Source organism: Excalfactoria chinensis, chromosome 1, assembly GCF_039878825.1.
Source record: "Excalfactoria chinensis isolate bCotChi1 chromosome 1, bCotChi1.hap2, whole genome shotgun sequence".
Classification (NCBI taxonomy): domain Eukaryota; kingdom Metazoa; phylum Chordata; class Aves; order Galliformes; family Phasianidae; genus Excalfactoria; species Excalfactoria chinensis.
Genome location: NC_092825.1, coordinates 162,275,803 through 162,303,477, shown reverse-complemented (window position 1 = coordinate 162,303,477; position 27,675 = coordinate 162,275,803). Strand labels below are relative to the sequence as shown.

At 34.0% G+C, this 27,675-nt stretch overlaps 1 protein-coding gene across 7 annotated transcripts in view; it reads left to right on the top strand.

Annotated features, from left to right (window-relative positions):
- Positions 1 to 27,675, top strand: part of NBEA (neurobeachin) — a 449,426-nt gene that overhangs the window by 137,437 nt on the left and 284,314 nt on the right. For 4 of the 7 annotated variants that reach the window (XM_072361555.1, XM_072361554.1, XM_072361553.1 and 1 more), the window contains exons 25-31: positions 6,585 to 6,608; positions 8,737 to 8,917; positions 9,935 to 10,065; positions 11,503 to 11,610; positions 13,165 to 13,333; positions 14,740 to 14,835; positions 25,549 to 25,987. In XM_072361555.1, the coding sequence (XP_072217656.1) occupies positions 6,585 to 6,608; positions 8,737 to 8,917; positions 9,935 to 10,065; positions 11,503 to 11,610; positions 13,165 to 13,333; positions 14,740 to 14,835; positions 25,549 to 25,987 (1,148 nt within the window). The remainder of the gene's footprint in view (positions 1 to 6,584; positions 6,609 to 8,736; positions 8,918 to 9,934; positions 10,066 to 11,502; positions 11,611 to 13,164; positions 13,334 to 14,739; positions 14,836 to 25,548; positions 25,988 to 27,675) is intronic. The other 3 variants (XM_072361559.1, XM_072361556.1, XM_072361557.1) reach the window with 2 other exon arrangements.

Genomic DNA, 27,675 nt, shown 5'->3' with positions numbered 1-27,675 from the left:
AGGAAAGACATTGGTCTGCTGTCTTTAGTCTCATCAGTGATACTAAGATTGCTGAATAAAAGATTTTGCAAGTGTAACCTTTAGGGGAATGTTGGCATGTATGACAATGCACACCCTCACACCTTAAGATAAAGTTTGTACTTCGGATAAAAGGTCATAGGGAGATATTTTTGAAAATAAATTTTTAGACATCATTTGAAATTGAAGATATTTTCTTTCCTGTCTTTTATATTAAAAATATAGATTAGGCAAGCACAGCATGAATTAGCCTGTCATTCCATTGAATAGTCCCAGAGCTTTCAGTTTTTTGTCCTGGTTTATGCAGACCCCTTCTATAGAGTAATAATTTCACAATTCACTATTTAGTTTATTCTGGATACTGTGTCTTTGTGTATGTTTACATATATGGTACAATTTTATCTACTACATGGCAATTTGTTAAAATAGTGGATGTTCTCACTGTCTTGCAGCAATAGCAGTGATTTTCATATATTAATATAGAAAATTGCATTTAGGAATTATTATTATGTATATATTTCTTCACTTAAATGCTTAATTTAGCCATCTGTTTAGGATAGTAAAAGTAAATTGTGATATAAACTAATTAATTGAAAGGTCATTATCTGGTTTTAAACTGAAATAATCCTACTGTGTGAAATAAACAAAAAAAACAAGCCAAGTATAGCTACTTTTTATCCAATTGCCAACTGACTTGAATCTAGATAGTGGTGGTCAATGATTCAATGTCTGAATGGAAATCAGTGTTGACTGGTGTCCTTCAGGGGTCAGTGCTGGGACCAGTGCTCTTTAATGTCTTCATCAGTGACATAGACAGTGGGATCAAGGGCACCCTCAGCAAGTTTGCTGATGACTCCAAGTTGTGGGTTGTGATTGACACCCCAGAGCAATGGGATGCCATCAAGAGGAACCTAGACAGGCTTGAGCAGTGGGCCCAGGTGAACCTCAAGAGGTTCATCAAATCCAAATGCAAGATCTTTCACATTGGTAAGTCAATTCCCATTACCAATACAAGTTGGAGGATGAAAGGGTTGAGGACAGCCTTGCCAAAAAGGATCTGGTGATACTGGTGGATGGGAAGTATGCATGCCCTAGCACCCCAGAAAACCAACTGTGTCCTGGGCTGTGTGAAAAGAAGCATAGTCAGCAGGTTGATGGAGGTGATCCTGCCCATCTACTGTGCGCTGCTGAGGCCTCACCTGGAGAACTGCATCCAGATGTGGAGTCCTCAGTATAGGACAGACATGGACCTGTTGGAGTACATCCAGAAAAGAGCTACAAAAATGTTCAGCCTAGAGAAGAGAGGGCCTCTGAGGTGACCTGAGAGTGACCTTTCAGTATCTAAGGGGGAGCTACAGGAAAGAAGGGGACAGAATCTTTAGCAGGGTCTGTGGTGATAGAACAAGGGGAAATGCCTTCAGGTTTAAATATGATAGATTTCTGTTAGATATAAGGAAAATGTATTTTACAATGAGTGTGGTGAGGCACTGAAACAGGCTGCCCAGTGATTCTGTGGTTGATGCCCTGTCCCTGGCAACCTTCAAGGAGAGGCTAGATCAGACCTTGGGCAACCTGACTTAGCTGTGCATGTCCCTGTTCATTGCAGGGGAGTTGGACTAGAAGGCCTTCAAAGGCCCATTCCAACTCTATGATTCTATGAACTTAACCTAGAAATAATGTACAGCTTAGGTGATGATTTCATAGTCACGTCCATCTAGAAAGAGTCTATTTTGTTTCATTCTACTCCATTCTATTTCATTATTGCCTGTCTGTAAATGTTAGTATGAAAGTGGATTCAGTAATAATTGTGAGAGACACAAAAAGCCCAGCACATCCTTCCTCTTTCTTTACTATTATTCTGGATGATAGTTACAAAGAGACTTGATGCTATGTTGGATTTCTTCTGCATGTCCATAATATCAATTAAAAGTTTCATACAGATTCTCAGTCTTCTATTTCTTTTGTATCTTTGAATTGATGTGGAGAAACTGACAGATGTGGTGTCAAGGAATGTATTTCTTCTTGATCTTAAGAGGGCATAATAGTCCAGTGCTTGCAGTCAGTTACAAAAGACTATCTCACTGTCCTCCTCCCAGGAGCTGCTAATTGGAAGAGAGAAGTCTGAAACTAGAAGATTTATATAACTCTACATAAAAATACTTACATCAGGTTTAACAATGTCATTCTCTGCCTGAGAAATTCTCAAGGGAAGACCAGTACTCTTTCTCCATCACCTACTGAAAGAATTACAGACTGACTGAGATCAGAAGGGACCTCTGGAGGTCACTTGGCTCAGCCCTTGCTCCAGCAAGAACATCCAGAGCAGAGTGCCCAGGGCCACATCCAGTTGGCTCTGGAAGATATCCAATGAGGAGGTTCCAAAGCCTCTTGGCAGCTTGTGCCAGTGGTCCATCATCTACACAGCACAGAAATGCTCCAGGTGTTCAGAGAGAATTTAGTGCCTATGGCCTCTTGTCCTGGCACTGGGCACCACTGACAGAGCCAGGTTCCTTCCTCTTGGCACCCTTTCTTCAGGGATTTATGTGCATTGATGAAATTCCTTGTGAGCCTCATATTTTCCAGTCACAGCTCTCTCAGCCTTTCATGCTAAGAGAGGTGCTCCATTGCCTTCATCATCTTCATGTCCCATTGTTGGGCTCTCTTCAGTATGTCCATGTCTATCCTGTATGGAGGAGCCAAAAATGTGACTTCACATATCTGGGAAAAGCCATTTTTTATTATTTTGTGGTATTTTTGTATGTCTGAAAATTACTGTAAATGGTTAGAAAGCAAAATTATCTTAGACTGCTGAGGAAAACATGATTCACAAGCTATAAAACAAAAAAAAGTGTACATGTTTCAGGGGAAAAGGTGTTCATTAATGTAATTAACTGGAACACAGGAAAATCCTGTGTAGCCTATTGCAGGGAATCTGCTTTAGCAGGAGGTTGGACTAGATTATCTCTGGAGGTCTCTTCCAACTCCTGTGATTCTGTCTACAATGTCACATTTAATAAGAACTGAGGAATTTATCCTTCTAGAGTTTATCTAATCTGTTTTGAAGCTACTTACTCTTTTAGCCTCTGTAATATCTACTGGCATCAAGTTTGACAATTATATAACCTTTGAAGTGCTTCTTGTCTTTGTTTTTTAAACTTTCTTGAAAATTACAAAATAACTACATGCCTTGAAGTTTATACTACGAAAGGAGACCTTATTCACATTTTTATATCATCTCCCTATACTTATGAATTTGTAGGCCTGAGTCCTATGTCCTTGTGTGTATAATTGAATCTATTGAGTCTTCATCTTCTTTAGTATGTCTGTCTGTCTTTACCTCTGATTCTGTATGTCTCTGTTCCATGAAGCTTTCCTGTTTGAACCAGGGTATGACAATCCTTCCCAGTTTGTAGATCCTGTAGAATACGTCTATTCAGTTTATCAACAGGAATTAACTCATTTCACCTTGATTCATCCTTGCTTACCCCCACAATGGTTGACTCTCAGCTAGTCCCATGGAAGTCATTTTTGGTCTGCGTTAAATATTTACAGAAGTAATTCTTACTAATTTGCTACTAGTGAGTTCTATTTGTGGCATGAAGCACTTATTGCATTTTTTTCAGTGTGGAATAATGATATGCAAAGGCAAGGGTGCTACAAAGCAAACAGTGAGAGACATCCCACATAATCTTTACTTTAGAATGATAAAACATGATGAAATTCAGAAAGGGATTAAGGTAAATTTAGGTATCTGTTGAAGCATTTTGTATATATACTAGATTTCTAGCCAATGAAGATCTCAATAAAGCAAATAATTTGTCTGTTTCTGATGTAGACATCCTGTGGACAGTCAACCAAATCTTCATAAGCTCCATAGACTGTAATGAAAATTAATCTGCAGCTGAATTCCCAATCTTTTTATGAGATAGCTTACATATTTTCTATTGGTGAAGATGACTGACAAAAGCACAGAGCATATACCTCATCTCCTGGTCCCATCAGTCCATCAGTTCCTTGACCTCCACTATGTCAGTCTGAGCACAGGTATAGCCTTATTCTGGGCTGCTAGTTCTTTAGAAGTCCTGAGCACCCCTCTTCTCAATAACCTCAATAACCAATTTATAATTGATGATAAATATGCCTCACTGCATCTTTTTTTTTTTTTTTTTTTTTTTTTAAGGCAAATAACCAAGAAAATAACCAAGAGCTAAGTTTAGCAAAATTACTTTCAAAATACTGGAGGAATTGTGGATATTTCAATTTATTTATTTACTTATATATTTTTGCTTTTGTGCAAGAGCTTCTGTGTTGTGTTCTTTCTCTTGCTGCAACAACAATACTTAAAATGCTCTGTTTCAAAAAAACTTTCTCCTTTGCGCATTTAGGATTTGTAGTTTCTAGGTGAGGTAAAAGATTATCACTTCTCTGCTGTAGTGGGAAATTTTAATCCGGGAATTTATTTGGTACTGAATATTTGCAATAGAAATCTACCTTTTGCCTTGCTCTCTTCCAGCCCATTCCATACTAGGCAAATAGGAAGAATGCCATGATTCAGTGCATTAAATACAAAGAAGAAAGGAAAAACTGTTTTCATGTACTTAATCAAATGCATTGTCAGTGAAAACAAACCAAGGCACACTGATCCATGACTGGATCAGGCAGAGTGAAGATCGTGCATTTGCATGGACAGTTCTTTGTAATTCACTATAAACTATTCCCACATTTCTGCATTTTCGTCGCTTTCAAGTATATACCTCCTCTATCTCAGTCTGTGCAAGAACTGGCTTCATCTGCTGGTGTTTTTAAAGGGATGTGAATTATACATGTGAACGGAAATTAAATGAAGGCAAATATTAACAAAAAATATAACCGGCTTTGTTGCTTTACAGTATAAACTACAGTTTGTTCTACTGTAGATTTCAAATGTCTTGCCTATTGAACTGAAGAATATTAGAAAGAGATGATAAAATATAAAATAGTGATTTGTTGTTTCCTTGCTTTTGTGAGGGTGTTCTTTGAGGGTTATTTTTAATTACAGCTGTAAGGGAGACATTCTTAAGATAGTGCACTTTGTTAAGTGCACAAATTTGAGATCTTTAAGGAAGAAAGGTTGCAGAAGATGGTGTCTGTTAATGGCACCTCACTGCAATATAATAAATTGTGTGTACAAGCTAGAAATTTGAAGCAACCTTTGCTTACTGCAAGAATAGCAGTTGTGACAAAGATTCAAGGAGTATGGCAGAGGAAATAAATCTGTGGAGCTAAATTAACTGTGACAACTGAGAGTAAATTTCCAGGCCCCTTGAAATTATTGTTTTTTTTTTCCAAATTATTCTAGTATGTCTAGAATTTTAATTCACTCTTTCAATATCTCAAACTGTAGCTCTTAATTGTGAACTGAGGACTGCTGGTGTATAAGCATCTGTCTACAGAACTCAAACATTTAAAGACATTATTAAATATGTGGAGTAAAGACAAATGATATATTTTCATATGTGTTTCATGTGTTGAATAGCAATTATAAGCTAGAAATCTTGCGAAAGTAGCAACAAGTTGACTGTCAATTCAGGTGCAGAAGGTTATTTAAAAGTTTTCTGAGTGTGAGATCTTCTGTTTCAAGAGTAAAAGATCAGTTTGTTTCCACTTGCTTTTCCTTCTGCCAGATGAGAGTTTTGCACTATTTAGATGACAAAAATATTGATTTAAAATAAGTTTGCCTCTATTTTTCAAACACACCCAGAGGACACTTAAGGATGACTACCTAGCCCATTGCACAAAGAAAGTGCTTCTACCCAAAACTGAAACATAAAAAAGTTAACATATTAGTTCAGTTCTGAAGATTGGTATTTGAAGACTAACTCAGACTTGAGGCTTGGTAAATCTTTAATGTTTTACAGTTGGTTCAAAAGCACTCACATATCCACCATTGTGTTGATTCAGATTGAAGAAATTAGACCTAAGCGTAATATATATGTATATATATGTGTGTGTGTTTGTGTATATATACATATATATGTATATATATATAAATTGAACTGTCTTGTGTTGCTTCAAAGGAAGAGCATTATGCATGAACCGGTTTGCTTTTTCTGATTTATGATTATTTTGTTAGAACATTTTATACTTACTAACCTCCTCATACAAAGATTAACTGCTTTATTTTTTTCAGTTGAATGGGTTGTTGTAAAATGCTCATTTTATTTCTACATAATCAGTGAAAATATTACTTTGATTTACATTGCATCATGAAATTGTTCTACGTATATATAATTTATAAAATATATACATTGGTTTGGAAGAACCAGTGCTTACATGAAATCTGTAATAATGCACGATTTACAGCTTTTCTTTCCTTGTACATAGCTATCTCTAGAAGTGTTTCTTTTCAAATGTTCATGCTGAACTGAAATGCTGAAATGCTGTTTTAATTATAAATCAAACAAATGTATAATTCCAAGATACTAATTTGTTTCGATTTTGCATTGTATTTTTTTAGTTAACTTAAATAATTTTCTTTTTCTTTTATTGTTGTGGTCTGTTGTCTGTTTTGTCTGTTGCATGTCCAGGGTTCTAAGGTTAGTATTGCCGCTGTAAGTTTCAGTTTTTGCACTTTCAAAAATAGCTTGGTTTTGATCATTTAGCATTTTGGCTTCTTTTATTGTTATTTTCCTATGTCAATAGTAGGATGTGAGTAAGAATATATTGGCTATATTTATTAATTTCTCCTGACATGTTTTCACTCAGTAATGTCATGTATTGTCATGTAAGACACTTAGGTTAGCTGGAGGACCAAACAGAGGAAGGTTTGTGAGCTAGTGAAAGTTATAAATGTGATTTTCATTAGAAAATAAATAAATAAATAAATAAAAATCTTAAGGAATCTTTAGTCCCTGAACATGTAATTGTATAGGAAACTTATTACTGCTCTTGAACTATCCTGCTTAGACAGGAGGTGGTGATAAGTTCCCTTTCTTAAGTCTTCTTAATCTACTCCAGTCTAAAATATTGCTAGAACTTGAAGGCAGCTTGATAACAATTGAACTTATTTTAAACATTATTAGGGTATGAATGTACTGTTTTAATAAGTAGAGCTAATAGTAAGTTTTTCAGCAAAAAGATTGTTCTTCTTTTTTTTTTTTTTTTTTTTTTTTTTTTCTTTATGTATATATCCAACAAAATTTTGGAGAAATTTTAAAAAAGATTTTTCTTCAATTAAATGTTTTCAAAAATCTTGGTAAATCACACCTATATATTTATATGTATATATATATATATATTATAAAATGAATTCATTTCATAACTTGCAAGTGATATACTGAGAAGGTTTTAAGATCACAATCAGTAATATACAGTTAAAATAAGAAAAATAAGCAGCAGGCAGTCAGCTGATTGCTAGCAAACCTGATGTTATTTCAAGCATGAGTTCAAAGTGCAAGTTTCTGTAACCACCTATGTTTTTTTTCTAACAGACTGTTATAGATTTTATCAGGTCTATTTTCTGTGAATGAGTGCTTTTAAAAACAACGTTCCAGTCTCTTACCAAAAACAGTAACTTATTTTTCCAGAATGTTGGAATACTGTGCACACCAAGGAGGGAGACCCGGATAAAGGAGAGAGGCTGGAATTAGTTCTGGGAGCTGTCACTTTATCATTTGTCTGATTTCATTGGGCAGATCAGACAGATGACAGCATTTCCCAAATCACTCCTGTAACAGACATGTTAAGTCCTTAGGAGAAACTAAATGAAGTGTTATCTATCATTGTGATGACACATGCCATGTAATATCCTACATGTTTAAAAACATTTTTTGTTTAATGCTGTCTGGCACAGTTTGCTGTCTTCATGTTTTACTCTAAGCTGTTCTAAAAAGTAGAACATGTATAAGTATAGTCATTTTTTAGAAATACTTCTTTTTCTTCTGAAATGTCCCTAATGGCATAAAATGTGTGCTGTATTTCATTCATATGTGCTTCTAAGCAAGTGCAGCAAAAGTGGCAAACACAACAGAAGTGATGCTTTTCTAAGTGACCGAACTGTATTTTAAAAGCCATGCAATCTGAAATCTTGATGGCAATCAAGAAGAATGTGCCATCTGCAGACAATTTTTAAGATACTGTTTAGACATATCAATGTGGACCATGTCAACCGCTAAGTCCAGTTTTCAATTCTGTTGTTAATTAAACATAATGTTTGCTCACTCATCTGCACATTTAGACATCTGAATGCTTTTGAAAACATGACTCTAGACATCAAAATATCTTCTTGGAGAAAAACATGACCCCTTTTTAGATTTCAGAAATAATAAGCTTATTTCACATTTTTTCTGTGGATTTCCATTAAGGAGAATATACCACCACATTAGAAAAAAAATGGTCTTTTCTTGGGAAATGTAAGCTGCATGCTGTGTACCTGGTCACATTTTTAACTCCATCCCGATTGCTGTAGTGAGGGAGTAAACCATCCCTTCCCAATTCCAGGAGTATTGATATGGTTCTAGTAATGTAAAAGTAAGCATTCCCTGGAAAGGAAATTTTCTCATTCTTCATTCTGTCTTACATTGAATTTCACTCACAATTTACATTAATGGTAATAATGGGAGATTTTTAAAATAACTTTCAATGTATATAATTAAGCATTACAATTTAGATTTGTACAAGTATATGCCATTATATTTCAGTTGTGTTCAATCTGTTTAATGCCATTATCTCCTTTTAAAGACTGAACTGGAAAACATTGAAGTGACACAAGGAATGTCAGCAGAGACAGCAGTAACTTTTCTCAGCCGTCTGATGGCAATGGTTGACGTTCTGGTGTTTGCCAGTTCTCTAAATTTTAGTGAGATTGAAGCTGAGAAAAACATGTCTTCTGGAGGTCTAATGCGACAGTGCCTGAGGCTTGGTAAGTCTGCAGACAGTGCGTATTAAATAATTACTTACAGATCAGTGAGCTCAAGCTAGATCAAATGGTGACACATGTCACTATTGTACTAACTGTGATGTGATGAAATAAGAATATCTGTTCTTGCTGATTTGTTACTGTTTCAAAGTTGGTTCTTTTCAGGCACAAAAATGTGTTAAAATTTCATGTCTGAAATTGTTCATTCTTTTGTACAGGTTGTGTACATTTTCAAGGAGTAAAAATATAAAATAAAGTGTATTGTGAAAAAAATGTTTTTGCTAACTGTTTTGCTGCGTACCTACTGTGACCTTATCTGAGTCTCTTTAGGTTTGGAAGGCTCCTTCAAGGCTATGTAAGATTTAAAGCTTAGGATGTGTATACAGGCTGCAGACCTTAGTATGTATTGCAACAGCCTTGCATCTGTCTTCACAGTTTACCATTTGGTATATGCTGTTACAGTTAGTCTGGGAAATTTAAAAATTTCTGAATAATTGCAATTATTATATCACTCTATCCCGGTGAACATTAACTTTGGACTATTGTCTGACATTGTTTCTTTAATATTGTGTCCGCACATACTTTTTCAACTGTCAAATGCTGAATAATCTTTAGACTTGGATTTTGTCCTGTTATTAATCACGTAACTTACTAGATTCTTGATAGTTATCTTGTTGCTGATATAAATCGTGTGGCTTATTCTCAGAGATTCCAGCTGCCCGTAAACTCATTCAGATTTTAAGTACTGATGACTGATTGATAACATATGAAAGCTCCAATTTAGTCATTTTCAAATTTTAGTATAGCGATAGAGCAGTTATGTAAAGCATTAAGATTTTCAACTAAAAGGATGAAACAAGTGAGTCACTGTTATGTTTCCTAAGTTCCAACACATTTGAATGAGAGAACTGCAGCAGTTACTATTTGGACATGTTTATTGACGTATACTGACTACTAATTAATACTAGGAAAATAATTGAGAAATATTCTAATTCTTATCATTTTCATAACTTTTTTTAGTTTGTTGTGTGGCTGTGAGAAACTGTTTAGAGTGTCGGCAAAGGCAGAGAGAGAGAGTGAACAAGACTTCATTAATCAGCAGTAAAGCTCAGGACGCTCTCCAGGGTGTAACTGCTTCAGCAGCAACCAAGGTAATCCAGTCTTGTTGCAGCATTGACAAGATTGATCAGAAAACAAGTGCCTTCTCAAGGATTTGGCAAAAGCTTTGACATTTTGCTCTTAACTGACTTTAAGTGAAGGTATGTTTTGGTGTTGCTTGGAACAAGAAAATGTTAATGCAGTGGTATACTGGGACATTTTTAAAGAGCTTTAGCACTCCTGCTTTTTGTTGTCTTTAAAAATCAAGTTCCCTTCCTCTCATCTCTCCTATATATCTGCTCAGCTATATTTTATTTTCTCAAAGCATCTGCAGTTATAATGAAGTTCCGCCATTACATCTGTCAGTGGAACATCTCGGTCCCAGTAAAATCAGTAGACCTGTGCACGTACAATTGAGATCAGTATTTTCTTTATGACTGAATGAAACTTACTTAATACATAATTACAGCTTCATTAATAACTTCGTAACAACTTTGTAAATTTGTGAATCTTTAAACTAAAACTTTAAACAATTTAATATAGCCCATGGTTAAAATATGTCATTATTCCTGTTTAGGGTGTTATAATTTCATAGAACTATAGAATCATTTGAATTGGAAGGGACCTTTAAAGGCCACCTAGTCCAACTCCCCACAGTGAACAGCTCCATAAGGTGCTCAGAGCCCCGTCCAGCCTAACCTTGAATGTCTGCATGGATGGGGCATCCACCACCTCTCTTGGCAGCCTGTGCCACTACCTGACAACTCTTATTGCACAGAACATTTTCCATACATCTAATCTAATTCTCCCTTCCTTAAGCTTGAAACCATTTCCCCTTGTCCTATTGCAACAGGATTTGCATTAGTAACTTTTTTTCCTCTCTGCTGGCTTTTCCAGATAGCATTTACAAACTCAGCTACATTCACAATATTATTTCATTAACTCACAAAAAATGATATTTTTCACTTTTTTCTATTCTGTGCAAAGCTAATCTGTACAATGATACTTTCAGATGTTGAAGCATCATTTGTAATATGTTATCGTTTTTTAAACGAAGTGCACTACTGTAGGCCTTTGCAATAATAGGAGTTATGCTGTGAACAGCTGTAACAGTTCTCAGTAAAATTACAAGAAATGGTTGTTTGAAAATATTTGTGCTCACAGTTTATAAATTTAATGCATATAAAAAATGATTTGCTGCTATGAAACACCTATAATCCGAAATCACCTTATGTGTTCACTTGCATACCTTTCTGATGTACTGAGATAATTTAACAATTTTTTATCTAAATAATTAGGAATATGATGGCAATTCAAAGCATAGCTTAATTTGTAGAAGCCTTGTCTAATAGTGAGAGCGCATTGCTAGAGAAGGAGCATCTAAGATTAGCAGTGGTGTCTACAAATGTTATCAAATTAAAGTTCTAACAGAAATGCTTTGAATTAAGATATTTGTGGGAAAAAAAATCTCACAACTTTTTTGTTTGTAGACTCCCCTTGAAAATGTCCCTGGCAATCTTTCTCCCATAAAAGACCCTGATCGGCTTCTTCAGGATGTTGATATCAATCGTCTACGAGCAGTTGTTTTTCGTGACGTGGTGAGTAGTAGGCTCTACATTTCTTTCTTCTTCAGAATTGTCACTTATATTTTCTAAGAGATTTTCACTGTTCCAAAATTAAAAATACCCTTAATTTGTCACACTTATTATCAGCAAACCATTCGCTCACGTCTTTGTCACTGCCAGCCTCTTTCTGCACTTGAAAATCATATTGATGAGCCATTTGAGATTAGTACATAATTTCATTCTGCAGTCAGACCTGATCTTACAATAGTCAAGTAATCACAACTAGAATAAAATACTTCTGCCCTGAATTAAAACTGTATTACTAATAATGTTAGCTAATTTTCAAATTACTGTAGGAGGAATTATATGCACTGCAGAACTGCAACAAATTCATTTTTAAAGCCAATTTTAATATTTGCTGAATCTGAATATATGTATTATATAAAGATCTATTAAAAAGTTTTTCAGATAACAGCAACTTTTTTACCATAAAACTTTGCCACAACTTTTATTTGAAGGCTGTGCAACTGGAATTATTATGAATACACAGATAGATTAAAAAAAAAAATTCCAGTCTGAATTTGAGCAGATTGAGAATTGGATCTAGGAATAGTTTTCAGCAGAAAACAAGCTGAGCTTGAAACAAAAGCATTTATCTGTGAGGATGATCTCACCATCTTGAAAGGATGAGGTTGAATTGGTGTGATGTTCATCTGACATCTGTTCTTTCCTTGCCTAGAGAGCAGAGGAAACTTTTTTTTCTGACAAATCTTATGAGCGAATGTACAGCTATTTTAAGGGTTGCAATGGCATATAACCAAATTAAACACCCATGATAAAAAACTTCTCATTGAAGCTAAGCGGGCTGGGATCAAGTAAGGATATACTCATGCTATAGATAATGGCCATTGAACAGCAGATTGCATTGGGGTAGTTGAAAAAAAAAAAAAAACAAAAAAAAAAAACAGTAAAGGAGTTCCTGGTATTTGTATTTACGCAGAGCCCCGGAAATCTGGGATTGCTGCTGATAACAATCCTGTTGAAGCATTCAGAACATATGAATTCGAGTTTATATTTATTGCTGTAAACAAGACCATGGTCATAACCCTCATGTAATTAGCAGATATGTTATGCCTTCCTATGTACCCACTGTTAGTTGATAACGCATCAACAAGCTTAATTTTCCCCTTCAGCAGTGTCCCTTAACTTCTTGCAGCAGAACCAACAATCCAAAAGATTTACTCCAATTTTCTTGGGGTATCAGAAGTCAGTTGCCATTACTGTTGAGAAGAATTAAGAGCACCCTCAAAGAAGAATAAAGCCTTTAGTGTGAAAAGCCCACTGACTTCACTGTATTGGAGATTTCAGTAGTTTTCAAATTACCTCTAAGATTAAGTACTTAATACACATTATGTGCATGTTACTTCACAGAAAGTCCATTAGATCTTCTATTTAATCAATCTGCTGCTATGTTAACAGAAGTAACATTTCAGAAAGGTATTATTTATAAAGCTTTAAGATGATCTTGAGTGAAAATTCAATGGAAATGTCCGCTATTATAGAACTGCTCCTTTTTCTCTAACACAGGATGACAGCAAACAGGCTCAGTTCTTAGCTTTGGCAGTAGTCTACTTTATTTCAGTTCTGATGGTCTCCAAATACCGTGATATACTAGAACCACAACGAGAAACAGCAAGATCTGGGAGCCAGGCAGGTAGAAATATCAGACAAGAAATAAATTCACCAACAAGTACAGGTACATTTGTTTTCTTTTAGTGTTCTTTTCTATTTTCATGTTTAGATACTTTGGAACTGTAGTTATCTCTCTAGAAACTATTTTCAAACATTTTAAAATTACAATAGAAAATTAGATGATACTTTGTTTCTCTAAAATGATTTGGTTCTTTAATATATGTTGGCTGATTCAGTTATTCTGTGTATTTTCTTATAGAGTGTAACCAGTTTTCATTTGCATATTGCTTTTTATGCTTTTATTTCTTTCATTTGTATGTTAAAATGGGATGAATCTGTGACAGTTGATAGTAGATAGTTGATCACAAATTCTTAGTCTGTCATTTGTTAGTAAGAGCATGTATCTTTAAATGTCTAGAATGAAATGCGTAAAGACCAAACAGCTTTTTGCAAATATACATGTGAGCTCTGTTAGTTTGAATGAGTGTGTTTTTGAAAGGGTGGTGATAGTGGACTCCTTGCAGTCCACTGTGCTGGTGCCTGCATTTAAAAGCCTACTGAAAGAATATCAGAAAGAAAAAAAAAAAAAAGAAAAAAAAAAAAAAAAAGAAAAAAAAATCATTTCTATTGCTTTCCTTGATCTGTTTGTGGTTTTTTGTTAGTAGTGTTATTTTCACTGGCCTTCTTCAGCCTGAGTGGGAGGGAACCTGTCAGCTGTCAGAAAATAAGGGATCCAAACTTTAATGTACTACCAGTTCAGTAGGTTTTTTAGATCTCATGGGATTGTTGATAACTGTACCTTCTGCACTGGAAGTGCTGAAAACAATAATTGAACTTGTCTGTGAAGCTCTTCATGTATGTTTTTCTTATTGTATTAAATTTTGATTACTTTCATCATTTATGGAGTTTCTAATATTAATTCTTCATAGATTGTATGTTCCAATTTATGTTACATTTATGTTTATTCATTGTTTTCCAATTAATCATTATGTTTTAATTTACCACTTATACATTGTTTTTGAAGTTCGTGTGCTTAAAGGCTTTGTATTTTGAATATAATACCCAAATATATAACAAGTTGACAATTGTGAGAAAAAATCATTTTATTTTATTTTATTTTATTTTATTTTACTTTGTGCCTTTGTGTTTATGTTATGGTTCTGCAATAAAAAGCTGCTAACTTTTGTGAACTTTTTTTACTCATACCTGTCTTGTCTGTATGTGCTGTGCATATATATGTCTTTTCTTCCCACCTGAATGTTGCTTTTTGAAGTGCCCTAATAATAGATACGCTGTTTCCTATCTCTTGACACAGAACTTGTTTTCTTCCTTTAGAAATGCATTTTTCCTGTTGATAATACCAGATTTGCATGTTTCAATGAGATAGGACTTCTGTCATGGATCCACAGTGGACCAGGCCACACATGAATACTAGCTGGCTCACATTTGATTCCATGATTTTCTCCACAGTTGTGGTCATACCATCTATCCCTCACCCAAGTTTGAACCATGGATTCCTTGCCAAGTTAATTCCTGAGCAGAGCTTTGCCCACTCATTTTACAAAGGTAATATTAACATCATCTCCTAACCTGTTTGGGTGTTCTTATTTAATGTAATGTAATTCAAGAAATAACTGTGATGTAATTGTTGATAAATAAGTATACGCCTCAGGTTACATGGAGATCAGACCTGATGTCACCTTCAAAACTTTAACTACATTTCTCTAGGAAACCTCTCCCACTTTTGCTACAATTTATTAACTTTACATCCTATGAACTAAATTTTATAAAAGAGCACTGAGGAGGAGAATGTGGATTTTGAAAATTGGACATACCTTTTGTTTCTGCTTATTATTCTACAATATTATTAGGTCCTTAAAAACATAGTCAGGCCTATTCTAAAAACTACTGCATACCACATAAAGTATGTAGAGCTTTTGCAGTAGCATCTTTCCCCATATCTTTTCCTGTTCTTTTTCCTTCCTTTCTTGCTTTTTTTTTTTTTTTTTTTTTTTTTTTCTTGCCTTCTTGATGGTATGTAAAGCTTTGATATTCTATGTACTGTGAATTATTTTATGCTTGTAATTTAATGTGCTGTGCTGTGCTTTTCTTAAAAGAGACCGCTTCTGTGACCAGAGCAGCTATTATGTGTTTTGGGCCTGTTTCTGTTTGTTTGTTTGTTTCAAATGATACAATATAATGCAGGGAACATGTTTTTCAAATGTAATTATTTGAAACAATGGGATATCTGACTGTAACATTATCAAAGTTTGCATGTATATTTTCCCATTTATTTGCATGCACAGTACTGTGAATGAATAAATGTGATATAGGTTAAAAATCTGATGAAAATGTTCATGGTGTAGTTTTGCAAAATCTCAATGGGTAAACATATTGACATATAAAAAAGCTGAGGAGATTTAAAATTTAAAATCCTGTTTATTAACAGAAATGCTTAACTTCTCACTACTAATAATGTAATTTATGTTATTTATGTCCTATCTTATTCTGAAAACTTTAAAAAAATGTCTATTGTCCTATAAAGAAAGGGAAAAATACTTTTTTTCCAGTGTTCAATTTGCTTATGCCACAGTCTTTGTTGTGTTATAGTTATATGAGTATGACTCAATCCATCGTTGATGATACTGCAGAATAATAATACCCCAGTTAAATCCTGCTTTTTCATCTCCTTTTGCCTTTAAAGCATGGTCCTGTGTAGCAGTTATAGGATATTTTATTTTGGTTACCTTTTGCTTGAACATTGAAATTATTTAGAATGCCTCAAAACCTTAAAGTTAAATTTAATACAATTTTAAAAATATTTACAAAATAACTATTATATTGCTCTTTGTACAAAGCTTGACATTTGAAAATAATGCGTGGCAAAAGGAGTGGGTAAACAGTTTTTCTTCTCATCTATGTGACATAAGGTCACGTAAAAATCAGAAAAAAAATGTCTAAAAGATAGTCTTTCAGAATGGAAGCAGGCATACAAAGTCAAATACAAAGCTTTTTTATTTACAGATGTGTCCTCCATAATATTTCTTGTTGTACTTACTTTACCTCAAATTCATGTGAAATACAGTTTTGTTTTGGGTTGATTCTTTTAAGGTTCAACAGAGCTACAAAAAAAGCATGACTGAGATAAAGAAGAAACTGTAGTGAAGAATTTGGCTTTAGGATCAAATTATTTGATAAAGGAAATGTTATCTGTAGCTAGTTATTTTACTTATTGATGTCAACGTACCCTTCAAGGTCTCAGTCTACAAGGTCTCATCCATACCCAACTGCTTATTAATCTCTAAACTGCACTAAGCTGCACATGCCATTAGAAAATAAAAGTTTCTGCTTTTTGAATTCTGAACACAGCCCCTTAGTCTTGAAAAACATTAGCAGGAACTGAAAAGAAAAACAAACAACAACAACAAAAAAAAAACACAAAAAAAACCAACAACAACAACAATACTGTCAGAAGAGGCTTAAAGTCAAAACCTATTTTGTCATTTCAAGAATTTTTCATTCCAGTGGCTTAGCCAATCAGTTTCCTTTTAGTGATGTAACACGCTTACAGACTTTGGCAGCAAACATGTAATACATGAAAATTACCACATAAAGTACAGCTACATTTTAAGATAACGTATTCTAGAGTGATTATTTTTAGTATTTAAAAGTCAATATATATTTTTAAATCCAAATCCTTTTTATTAAAATGTGAATAAAAATTCATTTGTTATGAGGAAATACAACGTCGATATTTTGTTCCTTCTGGATGACACTAATTAGATGTAAAGATGCAGTCTTTGTCTGTTCAATACAGCAAGTTGTATTATTATTGTTAGAACTGTATAAAAGTTTTTTGTGATAGGACTCTATGAACTTTTTGACTGCTTAAAGGAAAATGATTTTTAGTAGATGGGATCTGTTTATAAGACCAGAAAACTCAAGGTGTGACTAGAACAGGAATAAAGACATTAGTAGCATTCAAGTAAGAGCATGAAGTTATTTTTAGTGATGCTTTTTTCTTTTTACTGTGCAGCTGGCATTATTTGAGGCAATGTGAGACCATGCTTATCTCAAGGACATTACAGTGTGTGATTGTTATATACTTACATGTAACTGCAGCTGGTGTCAAGCACAGGTTCTGGGAATTCTAAATACCATTGTACTTGATGCTAAACATTTCATTTCTCATCATTTATAGAAGTTGGCCTTTCCCAAATTATGGATGATTGTATATATATAAGTTTACTAAAAAGAGTAGTAGAATTTACTAAAAAGAGTTGAAAACATGTTTTACGGGGATATATATTCTACTTGTAAAAGTTTGTAGGCTAATGATTTTTTTGTTTGTTTGTGAACCCCGTATTTTTCACAAGCTATCTGTTATCTTATAGTGCTTACAGAAGAGAGGGCACACCCAGGAAGAGGAAGAAAAAATAATAATTAAATGGTGTCCACTCTACCATTCTGTCATTGTGTTGAATGGCATCCACCTAGCATCAAAAAAGTTAATTTCATTATAATGTTATATTCTGCTACATTTCTTTTCTGTCTAAGCTGATCCATGGGAAGAAGAAAAATGTGTTCAAAAAAAGTGTTTTCATTGATTTATTATTTGCTGTACATTTGTCTCAATTGCTTGAATTTCTCCAATCACTTTCCTATAGATCTAAAGGATCTTTGATAGTTCAAAAATAGTCTGTGTACAGTTCAACCAAGTAAAATTTGTAAGACAAAAGCAAGCTCCTTCTTATTTTTTTTAGGTCATACATATATGCATTAAGAGTCAAAAGCGACACTACTTATCTCAGATTACTGAACTTCATCACTTTAGATTTGAAATAAAGTCTTAAATATGAACACATTCAGTTCCAAAGCTTTAAAATGGAACTTTATAAAGCACCTTGATTTACATTGGTAATCTTCACAAACGTATCATGGCATAGCTCAGAAAGTTTTATGAATGAGTTTGCAGGCATACTCCACCTGCTGCTTCGAGCGTCAGATACTGAGTAATTCCTTCAGGTATATCATCAAAGAAAAAGACATAAAACACACACATAACTCCTACTGTTGCCTTATTTATTCTGCAACATCTTCATACATCGTGTTATTCATGGCTGGATTCCAACCGCATAAATGAAAAGCTTGTATGATTCTAATGCTGACAGCTTGGCAAGTTGTCAGTCAAAGACAAATGCTTGTAAGGATACTCTGGAGAAAACTTTGTCTTTCTCATCTTATCAAAGATACATTGCCTGTTTACTGCTCCTCCTTGAAGTTCAGAACCAGTTAAGACAGACCTTGGGCAAACATCTTTCCTGAAGGACAGAAGTTAACTAATTTGCAAGCACTATCATACATTTCTTCCTCTGTGCTCGCAGTTCCCTAATAAAGTAAAGTCAGGTGAATCTGTGTAAGCAATCCTGAGATAATGCAGTACGATCTGAGCAACTGCTCTAGAGAAATTTATTATCACAGTTTCAAAAAAATAAAATAAAATAAAAAATAATTAAAAAAAAAAAAAAAAAAAAAAAAAAAAAAAGCAGATCAGAACTATTCTCTTGCTCCTGAAAGTTGTCTAAGAAACACAGTCCAAAGACATTAAATGTTGCCAGTCTTTCTCCTTTCTGTTCACAATATTAAATAATTAGAATGTATTAGACTTGGAATGTTATAACAGTTCCTCTGTATTTGTGAAGAATTCAAGATAGAGACTTTGGATCAACTTGCTGAGTGACCTAAAATATTTCCCGGCCTACAGTCAGGTTCATCATCAGACTTTTGGTTCATCAGATTTCTCCAATTGACTGTGATTAAGATAAGTTCAATAATTAAAATATGGAGCTAGTGAAAATGGACATAACACAGAAAAAATGAGTTCTGTGATTAGTAGTCAAAACATCATTACCAGTCTTTGCCCCTTTGGTGAGCTTCCTTGTGAATTAAGGAAATTTAGTGTAAAATGATAAAATTTTTATTTCCAGAATGGCAATGCCTTATATAGCTTAGAAAATACTCTTTTGTCTGTTTGTTTCCTCTCGGTTTCTGTGATAAGACTGGGATGTTTTCCCAAAATTAGCATGAAAATCTCATACATCTGGCAGATGTGGAAGTCAAGACTGGAAAACTGAGATTAGCCCTTCCTCTCACCAGATAGAGGGTAATCAGAGCATAGTTCTAGAGCAGAAATGTCATATCAGTGGAGCAGGACATGGAAAAATAGAGAAGCATTGTTGTTTTTTTTAAAGCAACCCATCAGTCTTATTATATAAAAGAAAGTAACCTCTTCAAACTATAGCTATGGGTTTGAAGGAGTTTTGTTTATGGTGGTCAGGATCACTAAGATGAGTTTTCTCAATTCTGGTCATTGTCAAAGCTGTCCTCACTTACACTGACAGTCTATTAGACTATCCTTTCAACAGTACTTCCATGTCTCCAGCAGTGGAAATGTGTGAATGATCTTTCTTTGCACATCAGTTGTGAGACTGTAAATTCCTGAGAATACAATTAACACTAAGCAAATAACGGGAAAAAAAATCACTGTAAAAATTTGATGGTATCACTTTTATTTAGGACTGTTTTGGAAATAAAAACATTGTAATTGTTCAATTCACTTTGTATCATATTGTGCAGAGGAAAACAGTATGTGGCTTACCACAATACTTTTTCAAAAATTGATTGTTTTTTGATTTCCCTTGATACCACTGTCTGTATTTTTTCCCAAAGCATTGTAAATGAACAGGTTTTTAAAGGTGTGTGCTGTAGATGGACTGAAAGCTATTGATTTTTTTATTATTATTATTATTATTGTTCTTGATAGAAGAAGAAATTGCTTTTTCATCCGAGGAAAGTAAACCATCAAGTTTTCCTGATCTTTTTGGTGTACAATACCCTGAGTAGTGTCCTTTGCTACACCATTTGTATGCCTAGTGTGTAGAATGTAGATTTCCAGCTTATTTTTAAATTAATTGTTTAAAAAGGATAGCAATCTAACTACACAATATAGTACTGGACTACTCTACACTGCTTCTCAAAATACCCTCCACAATGTCCCTATAAAATCTGTTGCTCAGGCTTCCACAAAATCATAGAATCACACATTCTACAGATAGAATAGATGGAAAATCTAGTTGTACATATGCATGTACCTATGGGGCATGGATGATAATCATGTGAATGTTAAAGTTGAATTATATTGAGTTTCTGCATCCAATTCAACATTATTTATCACTTACCTGTTTATAAAAATATATTTGCAACCTATTTATTTATTACTATATCATGAATGACTTATGGCATCAGAATATAGAGTTGCACTTACATTTCATTATTAATCAATTGATCACTGCATACACATGAAGCAGTTGTATTTTTATTCTTTTTTTTTTTTTTTGAATGTTTCTTCTAGTGTGATTCTTCTCACTCTTGTGCCTCAGCTTCTGACTGACTGTATTTCCATTGCAACTCCCTTTTGTATTACTTCTTTCAACATAGCTTTAAATCAGATCCTTACTACTCTTTGATTCTGTCTTCACATTTAGTTCTTCATTTCTTATAACTTTGCTGCTTCTCTTGAGCAAAAACTAGTAGATCTGTTGCTAGGAAGAATTTTTTCACTATCTCTTTATAGCCTAGATTTTGGTCATTGATTAGCTGACTTTGCCACTTCTGGAGGAGGCTGTGATATCATGGCCTTGATGGCCTGAAAGCTTCTTCAGCCTTCAGTGTATGCCTTATGAAAATTTGTGGAATACTAAGGAGGAGTATTTGAATTGCACCTACTAAGGTAATTATCAGTGCCATAAAAGCTGTACAGAGAACAGTGCATACATTTTTCAGTGCCTGTGTTGACTGAAAGGTGGTAGCAACTCTTATACCTGAATTGCCCCCAGAGCTTCCATTAGCAAATGCTGGTACATTGCTTGCATCAGACATTTGACAAAGACATGGATAGTGCAGCTTTCATATAAATTTCTTCTTGAGTTTGAAAGTAATGTATTCAGCCATAGTGTAAGCAGTTAAAGATTTTCAATTGCTTTCTTTTTCATGACCATAGGAATATATACATGATTTCTCCATTTTTATGTAAATAACGATTCAAACCAGAATATTTGGTGTTGTTGATTTTTTATAATGGCAAAATGTTATGTGTTTGCCACCAACATGAAATGTCTCCTTATTCTGGAATAAATGGAGTAGGTTTTGCACTGTTCAGGCACTTAGAGGCAGTGAAATAACTATTTAGGTATCTCAGATAGTTAAAACAATTACAAAACACTTCATAAATCACAAGCAAACAAGATATTTTAGGCAAGGAGTGTGACGGATGAGACTACCAGATATACGATATGTCATTTAGTTACCTTATGCCCATATTTTTCCCATAATGTAGTAGATGAATTCATTAGTTACAATGAGAAACAGCAAGGAGAAGGCATCTGGCTTCCAACTGCGTGCTTCTGACAAGGTTAAGATCACTAGATCTAGCAATGTTTCTGCTTTGTCTACTGACATGGCCTAGTGCTGCACAAAACTGATGAGGTTTGCTGAAAATTTCCAAGCTTACTGTCAGAACACTCTAACTTCGACAGATGTGATCAGTTACACTTTTGCTTCTGTTTGTGTTTAAAATTATCAGTTTGCTAAGTTGCTTTGAGTATTTTGGGGTTTTTATGAAAGCAGAAGCATTGCAAGTTTAAGGTCTTTAATGTGTAACAACCTTAGTCCTGAATTCTGAGAGTTACAGAACTGCTACCCCAAATTATAAATGAAGACTTATGTATCTGCAGTGTTGCATCTCAAATCTGTTGTTTTCTGTGACCCATTCTCAAGAGCTTAAAATTTACTTACAGTAGTACTAGTAATAATGCAGATGGTTATTATGATATGCATTTTTGGACGTATCTTTCTTAATTTCACAGAAACTACTTTGCAACTATACTTATTTGAGCAAAAATATTAATCAGTTCTATCCGTTCTGAATTTTATTTTGTTTTGATTTGCAAAATGTAAATTTGACATTTTAAACCCTTATGAATTTGGCTTACTGATGTGTTGAAAATTGAGTTAATTCATTGTGTTTAGGTAGTTTTCACACATTGCATTAATCAGGCCAGATTCAGCCAAACTCTTTTTTATTGTTTTATTGCAATAATAGATTGCTTTCTTTTGTCCAAGAATGGATCTGCATGGTGGCACTTCATCTTTCTCACATATGGCAGTGCGTACAGCATTCCATAATGAAACTACTAAAGTCTTCTCCAGTGCCATTAATACTGAGCTGTTTTAGGAATTACTTTTTTTTCAGGAAAGTTCGGAATCATGTTTGCCTTTTCCTTGACAGTGTAGTATTGGTAGCTGAATAATTACCCAGGGAATGTTCTGTACAGGCTCTTCTTATCAGTCATATTTTGTGACACTCTGGCTTTGCCAAAATTTCCTACTATGACTGTATTTTCTTTGAGCAATAAATACTAAGAAAGCTCTTAGTTTAGCCTTTTGGCATTTTACTCCGTTATTACTTTCTACTCCCAAATAAATCTTGAAATATACTTACTGTTGAACTGTTGTAGTTACCCAGATCTTTTTTCCTAACCCATTTCATAACAGGAAAAAAAAAAAAAAAAAAAACGTTTGGTATTTTCCAGTCATATATGACTGCGTTCACTTACATTCCTAGCAAAAAATACATGCAATTACATCACTAATGTCATAAACTGCATTCTTCAAAATTGATGTGGAGTTTTTCCTCAGTTTTGATACATTTAAATTGTACTTCTGGTTTTGTTGGGGCATTTGAATTTCCAGAACGACATTTCCATGAGCTTTACTGCCTCTGGTCTTGCGTTGGACGTCACTGACCTTAATGAAAATTGAGGTTAAATGTACCCTAACTCTTCCATATAATGTACCTTCATTTATGTATAGCCTTCCTCATTTATGTAACAGTGGAACCTTATTTTATTTAATATAGATTACATTATAGCTTCATTTCACTTCAGCAGTTTTTTCTTGCTGGTTACTATTGGACTTGACTAATCAGCGGAGAAAGCTGTATTTTATTTTATTTTTTCCTTATAAGTTGTCTTTTAAGCCCAAGTTATGGATTTGATTTTTCAGCTGTCCTTTTGAACAACTGTAGTAGTGATCACTGAAAGAATATTTTCTTTGGGGATTTTATAATATGAATCTTGTTCACAAGGAGCAAGAGTCAAAACATTTATCTCCCTAAAGCTACAGACACATTTTTTACATTCTATATTAGCAATAATAAATTGCCACTCAGCCCTTCAAGCTGTTAGTGGTGGCGTCTGAATTATCACAAAGTAGTCACAACTTCATATACAATGCCATAATTCCTGTAACTATAAACAAACATTTGTAAGCTATGGGTTCTCTCCTGGCCTTTTGGTATTTTCTGTAGCCATCTCCCCAAGTAGGTAGAATATTCAACACAGATATGCAATTCCTGCTTAAATAGGGCAGCAGTCATCTGCTACTATCAGTCCTACTCTTCCCATTGGTTCAGAAGTGTTGTCTTTAGATGGATGAAGTTTAAAAAGACAAACAAGCAGAAAATTCATTAGGCTCATGCTGTGGATCAGACGTCCCTCTGTGCCAAATATGGGCAGTACTAAGTAGTTATGGATTTTTTTACTTCCTGGCCGGCAGATGCTAAGTGCATCAAATGCAGCTCATAAATTCTGTTTCCACTTCCTGCTTCAGAAAACAAGGCACATATCCATTTGCTAAGAAGTGTTTAAGGCAATTAGGAGCAAGACAAGGAGGAAGTGGCCTCAGCCTTTATGGTTGTTGAAAGAAAACAATATACCATATAATGGGCCATTATCCTTTGTATTTTTAAAAGCTATTGTTTTCTGTCTTTATCTGTTTATCAGCACTTGTAAGTATGATTCATTTTTCAGTAGAATTTGTTGAAACACCTACATAATTTTACATGGATTTTTTTTTTTTTTTTTTTTTTTTTTTCCCCTGGGTATGTGCACACACAGACACATAAGTCCTAGTGGTAAATATGTAGATATTTTATATCTGATTGTATTACAGAATTAGTAATTATCTATGTGCTTGTTATTAAAGTTACATTCTTGATGGATATTTTGTTTGAAATAGATAGGTTTAATCTCAGTATGTTCCTGAAATATTTTCCAAAATATCTAAGAATCTTAAGTATCTAAACTTACTATCTCTAAAACATCAAATGAAAAGGTGCACCTCCTTCATCCACCAGTGAGCTACATTTTCTTATCAGTGCAACTGACTCAAAATAGCATAGTCTGAAGAGAAATATTTTAAATCCTTTTGATTGCAAGCTTATTAAAAAAAAAATAATAATAAAAAGACAAATATGCAGTTTAATCACTTCTGCTAACTTTCCTCTGATCACATAGAATTATTCTTAGCTAATTAAGTTGTTGTCTGGTTCACTGCAATAATGAATAGAGGTATGCCTTCTCGGTTACAAGATGTTGTAAAGTCCGTTTCAGTCTGGAAATGATCCAAACTTAACAGATTTAACTCTCCCGTCTTCCCACTTTCCCATCTCTACAAAGCTGAGCTTATTTTGTTCTTAACTTTTGCCAGAATTTTTGCCTTTTGTAGTGAAGGGAGATATTTAAGGAATGAATAACAGTATCTTTTTTTCTTTTTTCTTTTCTTTCTTTTCTTTTTTTTTTTTTTAATTTCTGTACAAATAAATTTAATGTAAATTTAATGAATTTAATGCATTTACTATAAATATATGTGTGTAAAATATGTATAATGTGCATTTTAAACAAAAGCAGAAAGCAAACTAAATGTCTAGCAGTTTTTCTTTTGAATGCAAGATTAAGATTTGCTGTCAGCAATAAATATCCTTTGTTTTTATTGTAATCCTAAAGCATAAATGGTTGCATTTTTCTTTTACAGTAGTCTCACAAGAGATACCTGTGTGCAGTTTCTATCAGTTATGATTTTTAATGTCATTGTTCCTGACAGTATGCTGGTATTTGATTACTGTACAAATTGTGTGTTGTAATATCAAAATGTCACTGAGCTTGCACTTTGGACTACCCCTCACAAGTCTTTATATATGCTACAGAGGTGTTGAAACCAAAATGTTTTATATGCAATAGTTTTCAGGTGTCAACTACTAAGATTTGTGAACTACTAAGATTTGTGAACTTTTTCTAACACAAATTTGTGTACTACAAAACTTCCTAGTTATAGGAAAATAAATCTAATTAAATATTGTTCAAAATCTCTATTTCACTGCAGAGACACCAACTGTGTTTCCAGAAAATATCAAAGATAAAGAAACACCAACGCCAGTTGAAGATATTCAGCTGGAAAGCTCTATTCCTCATACGGATTCAGGAATTGGTGAAGAACAGATGCCTAATATTTTGAATGGGACAGACTTGGAGACCAGCACAGGCCCTGATGCTATGAGCGAACTGTTGTCTACTCTATCTTCAGAAGTAAAGAAATCTCAGGAGAGCTTAACTGAAAGCCCCAGTGAAATCTTGAAACCCTCGTCATCAATATCCAGTATCAGCCAAAGCAAAGGCATCAATGTCAAGGAAATACTGAAGAGTCTTGTGGCAGCCCCAGTTGAAATTGCAGAATGCGGTCCAGATCCAATCCCTTACCCTGATCCTGCTCTGAAGAGGGAAGCTCAGGCTATTCTTCCCATGCAGTTTCATTCATTTGACAGGTATATGGTTGGATTCATTATTTTATATTGATTAAATTCAGAAATATGAAGAATTTTTCAAACATTGTTATTCTGCTATTGTTTTATGTTCAACTGTTAAAAAATTACTGCATTACTTCACCTTTTCTTTTTTTAGCAAATCAGACTGCATAGAATAGACAAAAGTGATTTGCCTTGTTTTTCTCTGTCAGCAGTGAACAGAACTCCAAACTAATTGAAAAACAAGCCTGTTTTAAAGAAATATTGTTGCAGTCAAATCTTTTTAGTGAGGAGGGAGAGTAGTATCTGGTTGAATATTCTTTCAAAGGCTTAAATCTTGGACCGATCACTGTACTTCTTCTGTACTTCTTTCATAGTACTGAGGTAATTCAGCCATGGCAAATGATTTGTATAGTCATCATGGAAACCAGACCTCAGTCTTTAATAAGGAAATGTGCTAAAATGTAAGAGATTAAAAATGAATTGTTGAACATTTACACAAGGAATTCTTTTTCCTTTCCTGCTTTTTGGTTGTAGATTCTAAACTCTAATGGGAATAGTTTACATTAAATATCCAGCCTGTCTCATTTATCACAGTTTCACTTCAGGGTAAGATGTGCAACTGACAAAATTCTCCTAGGAGAAGGGCAGCCAGTTTTATTGCGGGCTCAAAACTAAGCCATGCAAAGACTTACCTCATTTGCAGATGTGATTAAATTTTCTGATATAACAAGATTCCTGCAGTTTCTTTGTAATTTTTTTTTTAAGTATTTTTTAATCTAAACAGAAAATAGGAGGAATAAAAGCTTAAAGATATAAAATATGTCTTGAAACTTACAGCACAGTTGTTAAAAAATCAGATCCTCCTGTAGCGACAAGAAATAAAGTTCTAAAGGAAAGGAAAATTGAAACAATTGAAGAGCTCTGTTATGATTTATAAGAACAAAAAAATCTACCTGCATTTGCAGAAGACCTACAAAAATGACAGAATTGTCTTCATTAAATTCTTAAGAAATAACAATATGCAATCAATGTTTCCAGCATAAAGTAAACAACAAAGTGCAAGAAGACGCGTGAGAATTTTGGAACAAAAGTGAAGCTCTTTTTCATCATGAATTGCATATATAAGCTGATGGCTTTTGTCTGTATGTATAGATGAGTACAGAGGCTGCTTTTCCAAAATAATTCAATAAACAATCAACATCTGTTGTCACAAAGAAGATTGGATTGAGATGGAAACAGTGGAAAATACTCTCCTTGCAATGAATCTCACCTTTTCTAAGGTTATTTTAGCTCTTGCAGCCATTTCAGAGGTGGCTTACATAGAAAGTGCTTCATTAAGAGGATATTTCTTGTTCATCAGTCTGCATATGTTAATTTTAGGCTGACTTCAGTGTGAACTAAAAAATATTTTTTTCTCTCTGGTCAGGATTTTTTCTTTCATGCTGTGTGAGGAGCCATCATATTCCAAAATTTCAGGCATGTTTTTTCTGTACATTAAGGAGTAAAGAAATTTATGATGAATGCAGAATTAATAGCACATAACTGTAAGCACAAATAAACAAATAAATAAGTTACCTACTGGAACCTATTCAGTTAAATTTCTACCTTGGTTATTAAAAAATATATATATACTCCATTCAGATGTTTATTATTAATTCAGAAGATGCTGAGTTCACATGGTGGCGTATTACCCCATCAGATGTCTT